Source organism: Cibotium barometz, chromosome 47, assembly GCF_041138505.1.
Source record: "Cibotium barometz isolate CiBa-2024 chromosome 47, ASM4113850v1, whole genome shotgun sequence".
NCBI lineage: Eukaryota > Viridiplantae > Streptophyta > Polypodiopsida > Cyatheales > Cibotiaceae > Cibotium > Cibotium barometz.
Window position 1 is genome coordinate 7,592,643 of NC_141092.1, and position 16,777 is coordinate 7,609,419.

Here is a 16,777-nt window from a genome sequence, read left to right on the forward strand (position 1 = left end):
ATGACACATTTTCCCTCTATAGGGTTATCTTCACCTGAAAAGCTTCGTAAGTCAATAGGAATGTGCATAAGTGTTGGTTGTCCCAAGGCTACCCATATGTCAAATGAGAGAACATTATAATCTACACCAGAGTCAATTAAGGCAGAGACAAAGTAGGTAGTCTCATGAAGATGAAGACACACGTGAATATTGAAAGGATCGACATATTGTTCATCAGTAGCCAACATCAGTAGCCAACTGTAAGGTCAACACAGAAGCCTTGCGACGCTCCTTAGCTTTTGCAACTCTAGCTTTAGCTTCTTCTTGAGCCTGACGTTTAAGTAGGTCATGTGCTTCTTTTCGTGTGTGGGCAGCATGCATTTGTTGAAGCATGGCTTCAATTAATGGTTCATTGTATTTCTTGAGACGACTTCCATTAATGAAGTTAGGCATTTGCTCACCTTCTAGTGTCTCTAAATGCACTACACCACTAGGAGTAAGCTCATTAATCACAAACGGTCCTAGGCCACGTTTCTTGAGCTTTTGCTTATGCTTCTTAAGTGTGTACAAGAGCACAAGGTTCCCTTTTTTGAATCGGCCAGTTGTTACATTTCGATCATACCATTGCTTTTGTCTCCTCTTTTTGGCATACATCCCCATTACCGCTAATAAGCGGGTCTCATCAAGCTTTTTCAATTCATCAATGCATTGAGAAAGCTCATGACCAGTCCAGCCCAATTGTTTAGCAACTCGTAGAGTAGGTACAAGAAATTCAATGGGAAGAATTGCATCTAGCCCAAAAGCAAGCTCAAATGGGGTTGTGCCCACAGATGTTTTATAGGGTGTTCTATATGCCCAAAGAACTGAGTGCAACTTTTGCTCCCAATCAGTCCTATGTCCCTCAACAATCTTTGTGAGTGCTGTGCAGAGAATCTTGTTAGTACTCTCAGCTTGACCATTGGTCCGGGGATGATAGGGTGCAGAACGCTTGTGAATTACCATAAATTCTTGAAGTAAAAACTCTATGACCTCATTCACAAAGTGCACACCTTGATCACTAACGATTTCAATAGGTAAGCCATAGCGTGTAAACACGTACTCATACAAGAACTTGGCTGTGGTTCTGGCATCATTTTTGACTGTAGCCTTTGCCTCTACCCATTTGGTTAAATAGTCAGTTGCGACTATAATATATTCGGCATGCGTGTGATGAGCTGGAGGTTTAATGGGACTGACAAAATCAATACCCCATTTGGCAAACGCACGTGTGCTTAACATAGGCCACAATGGCATATTGTCCTTTATGATGGGAGGTTTGGTCCTTTGACAATCATCACAACGTTTCACATATTCTTCGGCATCCATTTTTCAAGTAGTCAGCTTCACATACACACATGCGCAAGTTGCCATCCTTGCCCCTCTTGTAGAGTTGGCCCTCTATCAACATATAGTTGGCCGCTTCAACTTCAATAGCATGCTTTTGATATTTAGGAAATGTTCGATCAGTGTATGACCATGCTGAAGATAGTCCACAATATACTTGCTCCAACTTGGTGTAGTTAAAATTTGGAATAATGTGGCATTATGAATTCGTTGTTGAATTTGACATGAAGCACAGTTATGAATAAATTTTTCAGCATCCGCATGCATGGTAGGCCACCATTGCCCATCCTGAGTTATACGACGCACACAAGTAGTAGGCATGGATTCCACCAATACTCTCATGTGCCCATTGCAAGATCTCCTCATATTGGTCAGGGTTAGGTATAAGCCGCAACACTCCATCATTACCCTTACGATATAATCTCCCTGAGATTAACTTGAATGGTCGCCATAGGTCCACATTAGGACCCGCTAGTTGTATCTGCCCACTTGTCAAAATTTCTAAGATGGGTTCAGACCATTTAGGAGCTGTCTCTACAAGGAAAAGTGTTGAATCTAACATATCATCATCCACACCAGTATGTGAAGCATGTCAATTTGGAAAGAAAACAAAGCATGTATTTCCACATGATAGAAATGTGAGCAGGAATGTACTAGATGATGTGCATTCAGACGTATGGGATCCTGTGAAGACTATGTCTATGGGTGGCTACATGTACTATGAAACATTCATTGATGACCACACAAGGTTAGATGGAGGGAGATAATACTTCTCCAATGAGTTCTTTGAATTCTTGTAAAAGAATGGCATTTAGAGATAATTTACATGTAGATACACTCCGTAGCAAAATGGAGTTGCTGAGTGGAAATACAGGCACATTACAGAGATAGCACATGCATTGATGGTAGAGAATAATATGCCTCATAGCTATTTACAGCAATTTATATCATGAACAGGACTCTTACTACAAACATATATGATGTAATGCCAGAGGAGAAGTTTATTGGTAGCAGCTGGAAACCTGATTGTCTCACTTAAATGTTTTTGGATGTATTGCGCATGTGCATGTGCTAGATGAGTTGCGTACCAAGTTGGATCCAAAGGCAGAAAAATGTGTGTTTATTGGGTATTCCCTTGAGCAAAAGGGATATAGATGCTATAATCCCGCTACACCTGATTGAGGGTAAGCAAGGATGTTGTATTTGATGAGATGAGTACCTAGTATGTTGCTGAATAAGATGTCGTTGGGGATGATGTAAGTGCAAATGTGGTTGCACAAAATGCAAGTCAGCAATCACAGTCATTGAATGGACCAGGAGAGTCCTCATCCAACGGTTCTGTTGATACACCATGGAGTGGCAGGATGCATCATAATACCAGTCTTGGAAATGTAGTTGGTACATCACATAAAGGCAAAGAGAAAGTGGTTGAGCCCCTTGGTACATATGCTTGATATTTCTAGAGGACATTCTCTTGTTTTGATAGAGAGTCTAGTGGCTCAGAGATGAACCTTGATGAGTGGAACTTGGGATTCCAGTAATGAGGACACCTGGTGTGAAGAAGGCTATGGAAGCCATGAATGAAAAGTTATGAAGATCTGGAAGAGTCAAAAAACCTGTGCAGAGGTTGACTTATGATGGTTATGTGGCACATCACTATGCTTATGTGACAAAAGTTATGCATGTTGTAGAACCCACATGTTTTGATGAGGCTATTGAAATGTGTGTTGGGAGAAGGTTATGGATGAGGAGATGGATGCATTGTATGGAAATGAGACTTGGGATTTGGTGCCATTGCTTGAAGGCAAGAAATCTATTGGTTGTAAGTGGATGTATAAGGTAAAACATAACAGTGATGGTAGCATAAGCAGGTACAAGGCTAGGTTGGTAGCCAAAGGATTTGCGCAGATATATGGGATTGATTATAAAGAGACATTTGCCTCAGTTGCAAAGATGACAACTGTGAGAGTTATGATTGCGGTGGCTATAGCTAAAGACTAGTTTTTACATCAGATGGATGTAAAAAATGTGTTCTTGCATGGCGACTTGCAAGAAGAAATGTATATGGAGGATGAGCCACCTGGTTACAGGTCACCCAGAGTATGTACGTAAGCTTTGTAAGGCCATGTATGGGCTGAAGCAAGCTCCACGAGCATGGCATGACAAGATTGCTGAGTATCTTGTCACTATTGGTTTTCAGATGCAGATGCAAATCACTCTTTGTATGTGTGCAAGAGTGATGAGGGTAGGGTAATCATCACCATATATGTAGATGATCTTATTGTTGGGGGTGTCAACTTGGATGAGATTGAGGATGTGAAAAGTCTTCTCATCAAAAGGAAGTTTAAGATGAAGGATATGGAGATCTGCACTACTTTTTGGGAATTTAGATCATTAAGGGTATATTGGTTGTCACATAGACGATATGTATTGGACATGTTGTCCAAGTATGGGATGGAGGATTTTAAGTCAATCTCAGTGCCATTAGATCAAAATGGTAAGCTTAGTGCGGATACATGTTATGTGTTGGAGGATCCCACTATGTACAGGAAGACTGTGGGGAGTTTGATCTATGTCATGATCAGCAGGCCAGATTTGAGTTACACTGTTGGCTTAGAGAGCCAGTTTATGCAAGTTCCGCACAAACCACATCTTGATAGTGTGTGATGCACACTTCGGTATTTGAGGGCCACTGTTGATTATGCATTGTTTTAAGCAGCATGTGTACCATTGGAGCTATATGGGTACATAGATGCAAATTGGGCAGGCACCATGTAATCCCGCTATACCTGATTGAGGGTAAGCAAGGATGTTGTATTTGATGAGATGAGTACCTAGTATGTTGCTGAATAAGATATTGTTGGGGATTATGTAAGTGCAAATGTGGTTGCACAAAATGCAAGTCAGCAATCACAGTCTTGAATGGAGCAGGAGAGTCCTCATCCAACAGTTCTGTTGATAGACCATGGAGTGCCAGGATGGGTCATAATACCAGTCTTGGAAATGTAGCTGGTACATCACATAAAGGCAAAGAGAAATTGGTTGAGCCCCTTGGTACATATGCTTGATATTTCTAGACGGCATTCTCTTATCGATGGAGAGTCTAGTGGCTCAGAGATGAACCTTGATGAGAGAAACTTGGGATTCCAGTAAATGAGGACACCTCGTGTGAAGAAGGCTATGGAAGCCATGAATGCAAAGTTATGAAGATCTGGAAGAGTCAAAAACCCTGTGTAGAGGTTGACTTATGATGGTTATGTGGCACATCACTCTGCTTATGTGACAAAAGTTATGCATGTTGTTGTAGAACCCACATGTTTTGATTAGGCTATTGAAATGTGTGTTGGGAGAAGGTTATGGATGAGGAGATGGATGCATTGTATGGAAATGAGACTTAGGATTTGGTGCCATTGCTTGAAGACAAGAAAGCTATTGGTTGTAAGTGGGTGTATAAGGTAAAACATAACAGTGATGGTAGCATAAGCAGGTACAAGGCTAGATTGGTAGCCAAAGGATATGCGCAGACATATGGGATTGATTATGAAGAGACATTTGCCTCGGTTGCAAAGATAACAACTGTGAGAGTTATGATTGCGGTAGCTACAGCAGCAGAGCTAAAGGCTAGTTTTTACATCAGATGAATGTAGAAAATGTGTTCTTGCATATGGCAACTTGCAAGAAGAAATGTATATGATTGAGCCACCTGGTTTTGAGGATACCGATCACCCAGAGTATGTATGTAAGCTTCGTATGGCATTGTATGGGATGAAGCGAACTCCACGAGCATGGCATGACAAGATTGCTGAGTATCTTGTCACTATTGGTTTTCAGATGCAGATCACTCTTTGTATGTGTGCAAGAGTGATGAGGGTAGGGTGATCATCACCATATATGTAGATGATCTTATTGTTGGGGGTGACAACTTGGATGAGATTGAGGATGTGAAAAGTCCTCTCATCAAAAGGAAGTTTAAGATGAAGGATATGGAGATCTGCACTACTTTTTGGGAATTTAGATCATTCGCACACCTAAGGATATATTGGTTGTCACATAGACGATATGTATTGGACATGTTGTCCAAGTATGGGATGGAGGATTTTAAGTCAATCTCGATGCCATTAGATCAAAATAGTAAGCTTAGTGCGGATACATGTTATGTGTTGAAGGATCCCACTATGTACAAGAAGATTGTGGGGAGTTTAATCTATGTTATGATCAGCAGGCCAGATTTGAGTTACATTGTTGTCTTAGAGAGCCAGTTTATGCAAGTTCCACACAAACCACATCTTGACAGTGTGTGACGCACACTTTGGTATTTGAGGGCCACTGTTGATTATGCATTGTTTTAAGCAGCATGTGTACCATTGGAGCTATATGGGTACATAGATGCAGATTGGGCAGGCAGCATCTTAGACAAGAGATCTATCAGTGGATTTATGTTTCATTAGGGAGTGTTGCTATGACATGGAGTAGTAAGAAGCAGTCCACAGTGTTGAAATATACAAGTGAATAGGGTGTGTGTGGGAACAAGCTCTTGGATAGAGGCTGTAAAAGAGGAGATGTAATTGTGAAAGAACCTGTGAAAAGGTTAGAAGAATCTACTGGGAGAGAATAATGGGTAGCATGAGGGAATTTAGGAGTGTGGAGTTATTCTGGGAGATAATCAGGGAAAAGAGAAGAGGTGGAGAGAATCAGGCAAGAGGTGGAGATATTCTGGGAGTGAATCATGGAGAAATCAATGGGATTTGATGCTTGATGTAAACTCTATAAATTGAGGCATAGCCCTAATGAGAATTTGCTGGTTTTTGAGTATCCATGCCTACATTAATCTATCTGCTAATTATTCACTAATTACATCTTAATCATTTCTTAATCACTTTGTTAATCATGTTGATTCTAGTGTTTGATCCACCATAGCTCATCATTTAGCTCAAATTTCAACATGGTATCAGAGCCATGCCTAGAATCAATCAGATTTATGAGCCCATTAGTGAATTAATCAGGATTAGTAAAATAATTAGCAAAAAATCAATTTTTTAGTAAGCTTTCACTTCTCCCCTTCACCCCCAGCCAGTGGAGGACTCCATTCTCCTTGCACACATAACATTAGACTAAGCCCTCTTAGGTACTCATAGTAGACTCATAGGGCTACACACATCTCAAATCTTGTGGGCTAATTCAGCGCAGAACGCCGGCGGGAGCTCGATTTGCAGGCTACGTTTTTCTGAGATGTTTTTGGTGATTTCTACTTCCACAGATCAAAGGTCTCTAATTCCTCTTAGCCCAAGGGGTAATCAAGCATGCTCTACAAGCTGGTGAAGACAGAAATCAATTTCATCAAGTCTACAGAGAGATCCAAGCTCTTCATCAAATCTGCAGGTGACTTTGGTAAAACAGAGATTAAGCTTTCATTATTTAGTCAAATCTTGTGTTTCTTGGCTTAATCCTCTACTAGACTCATTGCTATTGATGCCTTTGAAAGCATTTGGGCTCATTTGAAGTGGAAGGCACCAGATCTGAGCTCCCCGCATACTCTGTTTTTTGCACACAAACCAGAGCATTAATTTGCTAATCAGTGATTAATCAGTGCTAATCACTGTACTTTGGTGCAATTGAGGGTTCAAATTAACCATTAGGTATCTGATACAGATCCCTAAAGCTTCAGATTGCAAATCGGAGTTGGTTTGATACTCCAACCATCCCGTACAAATTGGTTACTCTCAATTTAATGTAATTTCTGGTGATTTTATGCTGATAAAATTATTGTAATCATCTATTAAACACCAGATTGAGTTGTAAAAGGGTAGACACTGCCCTTGAATCTTGAATTTGGATCAAGAGGTAAGACCCCCTTCACATCACCATGAATTCAGCACAGGAAATAGCCAAATTTAATGGAGAACAGTTTTATACATGGCAAACAAAAACCATGTATTTGCTGATGAGGAAAAATCTGTGGGGGAGAGATGAATGCCCAGAGAGAGGGGAAAATGAGTGGAAGAGTAGGAATGAAAAAGCATTGGGGCTTATTGCACTCAGTTTAAATGATGAGATCATTCATCATATCACAGGGATACAGTGGGCAAAAGATGCATGGGATGAACTCAATAAATTATTTGGTACACAAGCAAAAAATTCCAAGATAAATTTGTTAATGCAATTCTACAAACTGGACATGAAGGAAAGTGAACCTTTAATCACACACTTGAACAAATATAAAAGCATTAAGCAACAGCTGGCAGCTATTGGCAAAAAGGTAGAAGATGATGAAGCATTAGCTGTACTTTTGAAGAGTGTGGACAAAGGAGATTATGAAAACATTGTAGCAACACTAAAGAATGTACCTGAACTGAAGATACACGAGATAGAAGCAGCTCTACTAGAGCAAGAGAGCAGAGGCAAAGAGAAGAAAGAGCTCGACTCAACAGCAGGAGAGGAAAAAGCATTCTTCACCCGAGGAGGATTCTCTCGAGGACGAGGACGAGGAAGAGGCAGAGTAGGAGGGAGGACCTTCACTTGCCACAAATGTGGAAAGCCAGGACACATGGCGAGAGACTGCTACAGCAAACCCAGTGAAGAAGGAACGACATCGGCAAACTTCATGGAGGCTCCAAGGGAAGTGGAGTCGGATCATCTTTTCTGAGAGAGAGAGAGAGAGAGAGCCCACAACCCAATGTAACCTGCCCCAACAAAGTAAAACCACCTCTGAGCCACCGATGATGTAGGCCAAGTGGTAGTTGTATGTGTGAGCACTTTAGTCAAGGTCGCGGGCACTTATAGTAGTAGCCTTGGACACATAGAGAGAGAGAGTGTCAAGGACTATGGAGTTTAGGGACTTGAGGCACTGGTCGCGGGCTATCAAGTAAGAGGGAAACTTGATACAGGGTCCAGGTGTGTTAGGATTATTCACTTGAGGGGAGGTGTTGAAATATACAAGTGAATAGGGTGTGTGTGGGAACAAGCTCTTGGATAGAGGCTGTAAAAGAGGAGATGTAATTGTGAAAGAACGTGTGAAAAGGTTAGAAGAATCTACTGGGAGAGAATAATGGGTAGCATGAGGGAATTTAGGAGTGTGGAGTTATTCTGGGAGATAATCAGGGAAAAGAGAAGAGGTGGAGAGAATCAGGCAAGAGGTGGAGATATTCTGGGAGTGAATCATGGAGAAATCAATGGGATTTGATGCTTGATGTAAACTCTATAAATTGAGGCATAGCCCTAATGAGAATTTGCTGGTTTTTGAGTATCCATGCCTACATTAATCTATCTGCTAATTATTCACTAATTACGTCTTAATCATTTCTTAATCACTTTGTTAATCATGTTGATTCTAGTGTTTGATCCACCATAGCTCATCATTTAGCTCAAATTTCAACACACAGTTGCGTGTAAGGTAGCTTGGGTATGCAAGCTACTTGTTGATTTGGGGTTGCATATTCAGAGAAAGGTTATCATATATTGTGATAATCTGAGCAGAATATAGTTGGTTAGGAACCCAATTTTCCATGCACAAACAAAACACATTGAGGTACATTACAACTTCATCAGGGAGAGAGTCTTTGCATACAACATCCACTTGGCCTATGTTAGCACACAGGATCAGGTCGCTGACATCTTCATGAAGGCCTTGGGAGAGCTGAGAAGCTCCGCAGATTTTGAGATATGCTTGGAGTTCATGAGCTGGAGTTGAGCTTGAGGGGGAGTGTTGAGATGTCAAGCTCAACATGACCTGACACTCAAAAGGCGCCTGCATGACCGTTCTCGACATTTACATCACACGGGTTTGGTAGCTGGCATCGACATATCTTTGCCAGAGATTCTATAGCTGGACTACATCGACTAGTCTACATCTACCCACTCCACTTAGTGTGTTCACATTATGGACCGCTTGTATATACTCTATTATGTGTGTTAGTCACTTTATCTTCTTTGTAGACCTCTTTTGTTGTGTTGTGAAGAAGAAGAAGAATTTTCAGTCTCTCACATTGTGTGTTCTCTTCTAGGGTTTGTGTGAGTGTGTGTGTGCTTTTAAGAGCTCAAGCTCTCTTCTCCCCTGCATCTTTTCATACGAAACAACGGTACTTAGAGTGAGAATGCATTTTTGGATGTTGAGCATGTATTATAGGTCAAAGGAATGAAGGAGGCACTATTGTTTTTGCTCTACATTGATCAAGGCTATGTAGGCGGCCAATATGGAGGTTGAGGAGGCAACATGTCTTACCTTCTTACACTCCATCTCTAAGCCATAACCTTATTTTTGTGCCATTGGTCCTTCACATGCATGACCAAAACACATCAATCTTTTCCACCCCACCATTTGTGATGTGGTTTAAGTACTTCAGTGTAGGATGAAGTTCCAACATGCATGAGCACAATACATCAGTCTTTTCAACCCCACCAGTGGCTTCAAGCCTATTCCAATCTTCTTTGTAATGTAGGCCAACACATAAGTGCTCTATGTAGCCAACAAGCTATCTTTTTTGTCATAAAGAAATTCTTCTTGTAGAGAAACACCTATTTGAGTTCTACAAAATTAATGTTCATTTCTCCATTCTTCTTGTTCTTGCATAACTGTTGTGTTATAGACAACTTGAATGGGAACTTTCCTTGATATGTACTTGTTGATTATTGCATCTGCATCTTGTACTTCGTTTGTTGTAGATTTCTGCTACTACGCCTTCAAGTACATCATCTAGGATATCAACACAGTATAAGTGGATAAACTTAAGCAATCTCCAGGAGAGATCCACTGCCCAACTGTTTTCCCTCTTTTAATGAGAGCTTAACTAGAGCTCAATGATGAAAAGGCTCATGTATTATGTTGTTGTAGAACCCAATCTTGATCTTAATATCTTGTTTATCATGATCACTAATCATTTATACGAGAGAACTTCCCACTCAAGAAGCCTTGTATACAGGTTAGGAGAACCCTATGATGTATGGGGCGCATTGGCTCACACAAGTAGACTCGGTTCAATTCCCACTAGGGCCATAATGTTTATGTGCATCAAATACACATAAATCTAGATTGTTTTCTGCATTAAGCTACAATCTGCACTCAATCTTTACCAAAACTAAAGTTGCAAGTTATCAAGGCAGCACTTATGTGACTTATTTTCTTGGAGTTTCACAAAATTAACACTAATCTTGGAAAATTAATATCAATCCAGTTGATTATTTGAGGATAATCTTCACAAATCACTCCAATTTAATCTTTCTTTGCAAACATTTCTTGGTATTGTCAATTGTTATTTCACTGTTTCTAGATATTTTAACTGTTTCTTGGAATTCAACAAAAACTGTGACAAATAGCAAAGAGATGCAAACTATGTGTAGGATTTTTAACAAATATCACTTACAAAACTGTGAATCTTTGCTTCAATCGTGCTTTCTGTACATGAATCTTTAATTCTGCACTGATCTTGAAATGTACACCATTTTCTGCATTAAGATACAATCTACACTTAATCTTTACCAAAAATGTAGTTGCAAGTTATCAAGACATCACTTTTGTGACTTATTTGCTTGGATTTTACCAAAATTAACACTAGTCTTTGAAAATTAATATCAATCCACTTCATTAGACTATAAACAATCTAATTTAAAGGATAATCTTCACAAATCACTATAGTTTAATCTTTCTTTGCAAACCTTTCTTGGTGTTGTCAACTATTTCTTGGTATTTCATCTGTTTCTTGATATTTCAACTGTTTCTTGTAAGAATTCAACAAAAACTGTGACAAATAGCAAAGAGATGCAAACTATGTGTATGATTTTTGACAAATATCACTGACAACTATGAATCTTTGCTTCAATCTTGCTTTTTGTACATGAATCTTTAATTCTGCACTGATCTTAAAACAAATCTTCAATATCCTTCAACTTTGCACTTGAAACTGCACATCAAATTATATTATGCAAACTTTATGTATTCTATAAACATTCTTGAAATTGTATCAAGATTCTGCACACTTTCTTGAAACTGCACCAAATTTTTGTACAGCAACCTTCTTCTTGCAATATTCCTTCGAGAACTCAAAGATTTGGCAATCTAGGGTTTCAATTCTAAAGAAACAAGGGCTCTAAGGGTTAATCTTTGAAAAAGTATGTTCCCTAAGGAAGATAATGCATGAACTCACTCAATATTGGTTTGCTGAAAATTCTATAAACCCTAATTTTGAAAATCAAGAAAATTTCAAGAAACCAACATTAAGAGCTTTAAGAACTCAAGCAATAAAGTGGATTAGGGTTCTAAAAACAATGGTTAATACAAATTCAAAAATTATTAACACAAAATTCATTGCTAATCTTCTCAAATCAAGAAATTAGCAAATGCGAAAACTGTGTAAAAATCGATTCTGAAAATGATTACACTAATCATGATCAAAAAATGCATTCTCAAAATTGAATTAACAGTAATTTGAAAATGATTATCACTAATCATGATGAAGAAAATGCATTGTGAAAATTGGATTAAGAAAATTCCAAAAATGATTGACCTCCTAATCAAAGCATCAAGATCTATGCCAAGAGCTCGGATACCACAACAAGATAGTGGCCCACTTAATACTTGGAGTAGATAATAAGGGTGTAGGCTCCCATCGTAGCATCTCGAAGGGAGAATCTCACCATGGAAGCTTGCTCTAGGCAAGAAGATAACCAAATGGTCAAATGTATCAAAAGATATCACAAGGTATCAAAGGGTACACTATCCTAGGGCTGGTGCCTTTTATAGTCCCAAGGCCCCCATATGCCCTACACAACATATGTGCAAATGCCCCTAAGCCCCATGTGCTTAGGTCCATTCCTCATATGTATGTGCTCACTAAAATCCCTTCATTACAAAAGGCATTATAATATTTAATCAAGGTATGAGAGGGGGGAAGATTTTGTGTGACTACTCCTGTGTTTGACTAGCTCCTTGACTTTATACTCTATGCCAAGAGTTCGAAAGGCATTACAATATTCAATCAAGGTATGAGATGGGGAAGAATTTGTATGACTGCACCTCACCTCTGATTACTTTTTGGCTCCTTCCATTCTTTCTCCATCTTTTAGTTAGGGGCAGCTTTGAGGGGTTCTACGTTCTCTACCTTTGTTTAGAGAGGTCTGACACTACTAGAGTGTACTTAAGTGTTGTAATCTCCCATAATAGCCGCAAGACTAGTAGATTCTTGTAAAAGACTTTAGTTTTGATTGTGTCTTCAGACTTGGGGATATAAGCCTTGCTCTTAACGGCATGAAGCTTTTTAAAAAATAAAAATAAAAAAAGAAAACGTTTTAAAGATACGGTTCGGAAGGTTATAAAATTCCCAAGGTTGAAACACCACTGCTCGGTCGGATACGTGTGTCCATGGACTGATGGACACCTGTGATAAAACAGCGCCAGCGCTAGCTTCCAGGGACGATGTGGCTGGAGGCCCAAGCTGCCGGGGCAGTAGTAAGCGAGTAGAGTAGGTAGACGTAACGATGATGGGTCATGGCTGCCGTTGGACGTTCTGCACGCACTCGTCTCTACCGGAGGGTTCCGTGCGTTAAAACGGGCGGCATCCACTTCACCATGAACGGCCACTCTTACTTCAACTTGGTGCTCGTCACCAACGTAGGCGGAGTTGGGGACGTCCGCGCCGTCTCCATCAAGGGCTCCAAGACCGGCTGGCAGCCCATGAGCAGGAATTGGGGACAGAACTGGCAGAGCAACTGCCAGAGCCTCTCCTTCCAGGTCACCACCAGCATGAGGCCTCTATGTTGCACGCACTCGTCCTTGTCGAAGGAGACGTCCCGGTCCGGCATGAGGCCTCTATGTTGCTCATCCAGCAAAATTAAATATGGGCTTCCGCCGAGCTGCTCTCACCTCCCATCGTCAGCTCTCATGTCTGATTGCGTTAATCGAGTGGGCCTGACGGTTTGTGGGTCTGATTGGAGTCTGCTGAACGTTAGCCCAGTGGGTCTTTGAATTAGCCCTGGTGTGGTGTGGTGTGGACGTGGAGACGCTAAACATGTGCATTGCTGCAAAAAGGATCACCTTCAATTATAGCCCTGGTGTGGTGTGGTGTGGACGTGGAGACGTCGGTCCTACAGCTGCGGCACCAACCAACCACGACTCGTTGCAGAGTCTTGCCTTGTCCCCCTTCCTTCCTGCAAGCTGCTGCTCACAGTCTGAGCTCTCGCGGCTTCGAATTCCGTCCCCAACGTGCCATCCCATCCCTAGAGCCTCATATATAAGGAGTCCGTCCCCAACCTGCTACTCATCGGCCGCAGCAAGCCAATTAGCCACGCAGCCAAGCCGAGCCAAGCCAAGCTAAGCTCAGCTCGCCGCTGCGTCAATACAGTTGAATGGCAATTGCTACAATTATGTGGACTCTCCTCCCCCGCAGCATTAATATTGCCCCGCTTATCCCGCTGCTTCTCCTGCTCCTCATGGGTGCTCCGGCCCTGGCCTCCTACTACGGCGGCGGCGGCTCCGAGCAGAGCGGGTGGACCAATGCCCATGCCACTTTCTACGGCGGAAGCGACGCCTCCGGCACCATGGGTACGTTTACATTCTGAGCTGTTATTGCCATTTCAGTCGGCATGCTGTGGCTGATCAACCCTTGAACTGAAATTGAGATCGATTCATGCTATGTGTCCAGGTGGCGCTTGCGGCTACGGGGACCTCTACTCCTCGGGCTACGGCACCAATACCGCCGCCCTCAGCACGACGCTTTTCAACGCCGGCCTTAGCTGCGGCGCCTGCTTCGAGATCAAGTGCGATGTGGCCGCCGATCCCGAGTGGTGCCTCAGCGACGCCTCCGTACTGGTCACGGCCACCAACCTCTGCCCGCCCAACGACGCGCTGCCCAACAACGCGGGCGGCTGGTGCAACCCCCCGCTGCAGCACTTCGACATGGCGCAGCCGGCCTTCGAGAAGATCGGCGTCTACAAAGGCGGAATCGTTCCCGTGCTCTACCGGAGGGTTCCGTGCGTTAAAACGGGCGGCATCCACTTCACCATGAACGGCCACTCTTACTTCAACTTGGTGCTCGTCACCAACGTAGGCGGAGTTGGGGACGTCCGCGCCGTCTCCATCAAGGGCTCCAAGACCGGCTGGCAGCCCATGAGCAGGAATTGGGGACAGAACTGGCAGAGCAACGCCCGGCTGGACGGCCAGAGCCTCTCCTTCCAGGTCACCACCAGCGACGGCACGACTCTCACCTCCTACGACGTCGCCCCCGCCGACTGGCACTTCGGCCAGACCTTCAGCGGCGACCAGTTCTAAGATATTATTCACCACTCCAACTAGCTTAGCTTCATGTGCGCCAACACCACCTCGGCTTGCTGGTGGTGGACCATACAGGTTGTGATCTAGCAAGTACTGTAGATTCGCATGCTGAGGCAGCAAAGCCGCCCGCTGCTGGTAGGAACATCATGGATGTGGCCGCCTTCTCTAATGTATTTTAGATCTCTCTCACGTAATCTCACCTATGAGTACTCAATCATTCTATATCAAGTTTGAAAACCTTATATGATATAAACTGGAATGCAAGTTCAAGTTTGGAAACCTTATATCAGTTCAAGTTTGGAAACCTTATGATATAAACTGTAATGCGAGTTCTGCATTACAAGTTTGGCAACTGTAATGCAAGTTCAAGATGTAAAAAAAGAACCCCCCTTAGATTCACAAAGAAGAAGGGGAGTACAGCCGAACTTGGGAAGTCACCTCATATTTTAACATCAGTATATATCATTGAAAAAAAAACAACACTCCACAATCCATTCCCATCACTACCATTACTTCTTTTTGTTCTTTTTTGCAACCACGGGGGGATTGTTTTTCTAGCATACCCCCATGCTTCGACCAAACCTTAACTGTGGGTCTAGTGCCAACCGGGTTCTCAATAAAGGCAACAAATGTATGGTCGGTTTGCTTTTCCTTGCGGTACCATCTCCGAGTTTTAGGTCCGAATCTAGGAGGCCTTTTCTTCTCAATCCAACATCTCACCTGTAGCCACCAATCCATCAATATTAGGGAAAGAACCCTAGTATGTATGAAGCTTAGCCAAAATCAAGGAAACATTCAAAGGATATTCCTCTGCAGATTCTGAATCAATAAATCCAATTCCAGAGATCTAATTTTATTTGCATTACATACAGACCAGCACATGCATACATATTTATACATCAGCTCTATTTCCTGCAGCCTTGTACATGTAGCCCTCAAGAACACAATTTCATTCCTGCTAGTCCACATTTCCCATAAGATGCAAGTTCTGCTAATGTTAAACGCCAGCCCACTGAGCTCATCACACTCACTGCTGCTGACTTCCCAAGTAACCAGTCCTCCCAAAAGGTTTGCATGTTCAGACCCCTCTCTATCCACTTAGTCATTTTGCACCGGGTGCTCCTTAGAGCTGCACATTCGCATAACAAATGTTTGCCACTTTCTATTGTAGACCTGCACCTAGGGCAAATGCCACTAGCCATGTTTCTTTTTGCATTTTATAGCCAATAGGTAAAGCCCACATGCTAACCTTCCACAAAAAAACTTGAAGTTTCCTAGGGACCTGGCAATTCCATATCAAGTGCCATCTCTTTTTCCAGCTAGAAGAGCTCCATTTTACATTCCATATTTTGTTGCAATACAGTACATTGGCATCCCCCTTCCTCACATTAATGCATAAATGTCCCTAGTTTTACCCTCCTTCAGTTTGACACCATTGATCCAAGTCCAATCCTTAATCCAGACTGAAGTATCAGTTTGCTATGGAAGATAATTCACTGTGCAACACCTCCATCACCTGAGTCATCAAGTCTCTCTCTCTCTCTCTCTCTCTCTCTCTCTCTCTCTCTCTCTCTCTCTCTCTCTCTCTCTCTCTCCTGGTTAATTAAAACTACAAAGATAAGAGGTTCACCTCTTTCCACCCAGGCAAATCTTTGTCCCAGGAGAGTCAGCCACATATCTAATGCCTTTGTTGTTGAGAATTTTTGCCACATATGTATCAAGTGATGCTAGGGGGGATTAAACTTATGTGTCCACCATAGACCTAATGACAGCATGGGATTGCTAGTAACCCTCCCACCACCATTCTAATCCATAAAGCCCAAATTTTCTTTCCAGCAATTAAATTACATAACAATTTGCAAAAATCTGAGCAAGTGATTTTTAGAGGAGCATATGAAAACAGTTTAGCGTTCCAGTTTAAGTTCCCCCATCTGCCCTTAGCTAAAACATCAGCTATTTCCACCAATTTCCTTATCATTAAGGCCCAAGTAGCATTTTGAGATAACACCCTAGGGAGCATCAGAGTCCTTCTTGCAACAAAATGGGTTGATACCAATGCCCCCTTCCTTTTTAGGCACTGACACTTTATCCCAAGCTAGCCAAGAAGGGACTCTTTTCTTGCCATTGCCATTTCTCCATAGAAAGTCTCTAATAGGG

At 42.0% G+C, this 16,777-nt stretch overlaps 1 protein-coding gene and 1 pseudogene across 2 annotated transcripts in view; both read left to right on the forward strand.

Annotated features, from left to right (window-relative positions):
- The window catches only part of LOC147611316 (expansin-A15-like), a 55,434-nt pseudogene extending 40,627 nt beyond the window's left edge, over positions 1-14,807 (forward strand). Inside the window, exon 3 of the transcript XR_015263739.1 lies at positions 14,696-14,807. The product of XR_015263739.1 is annotated as an expansin-A15-like (transcript). The remainder of the gene's footprint in view (positions 1-14,695) is intronic.
- Positions 13,514-14,657, forward strand: LOC147611317 (expansin-A1-like). The gene is made up of 2 exons (XM_086784384.1): positions 13,514-13,891; positions 13,992-14,657. Exons 1-2 carry the CDS (start codon positions 13,696-13,698, stop codon positions 14,615-14,617), a joined length of 822 nt encoding a protein of 273 aa, XP_086640510.1. The 5' UTR covers positions 13,514-13,695; the 3' UTR covers positions 14,618-14,657.
- Positions 14,808-16,777: the final 1,970 nt, after the last annotated feature.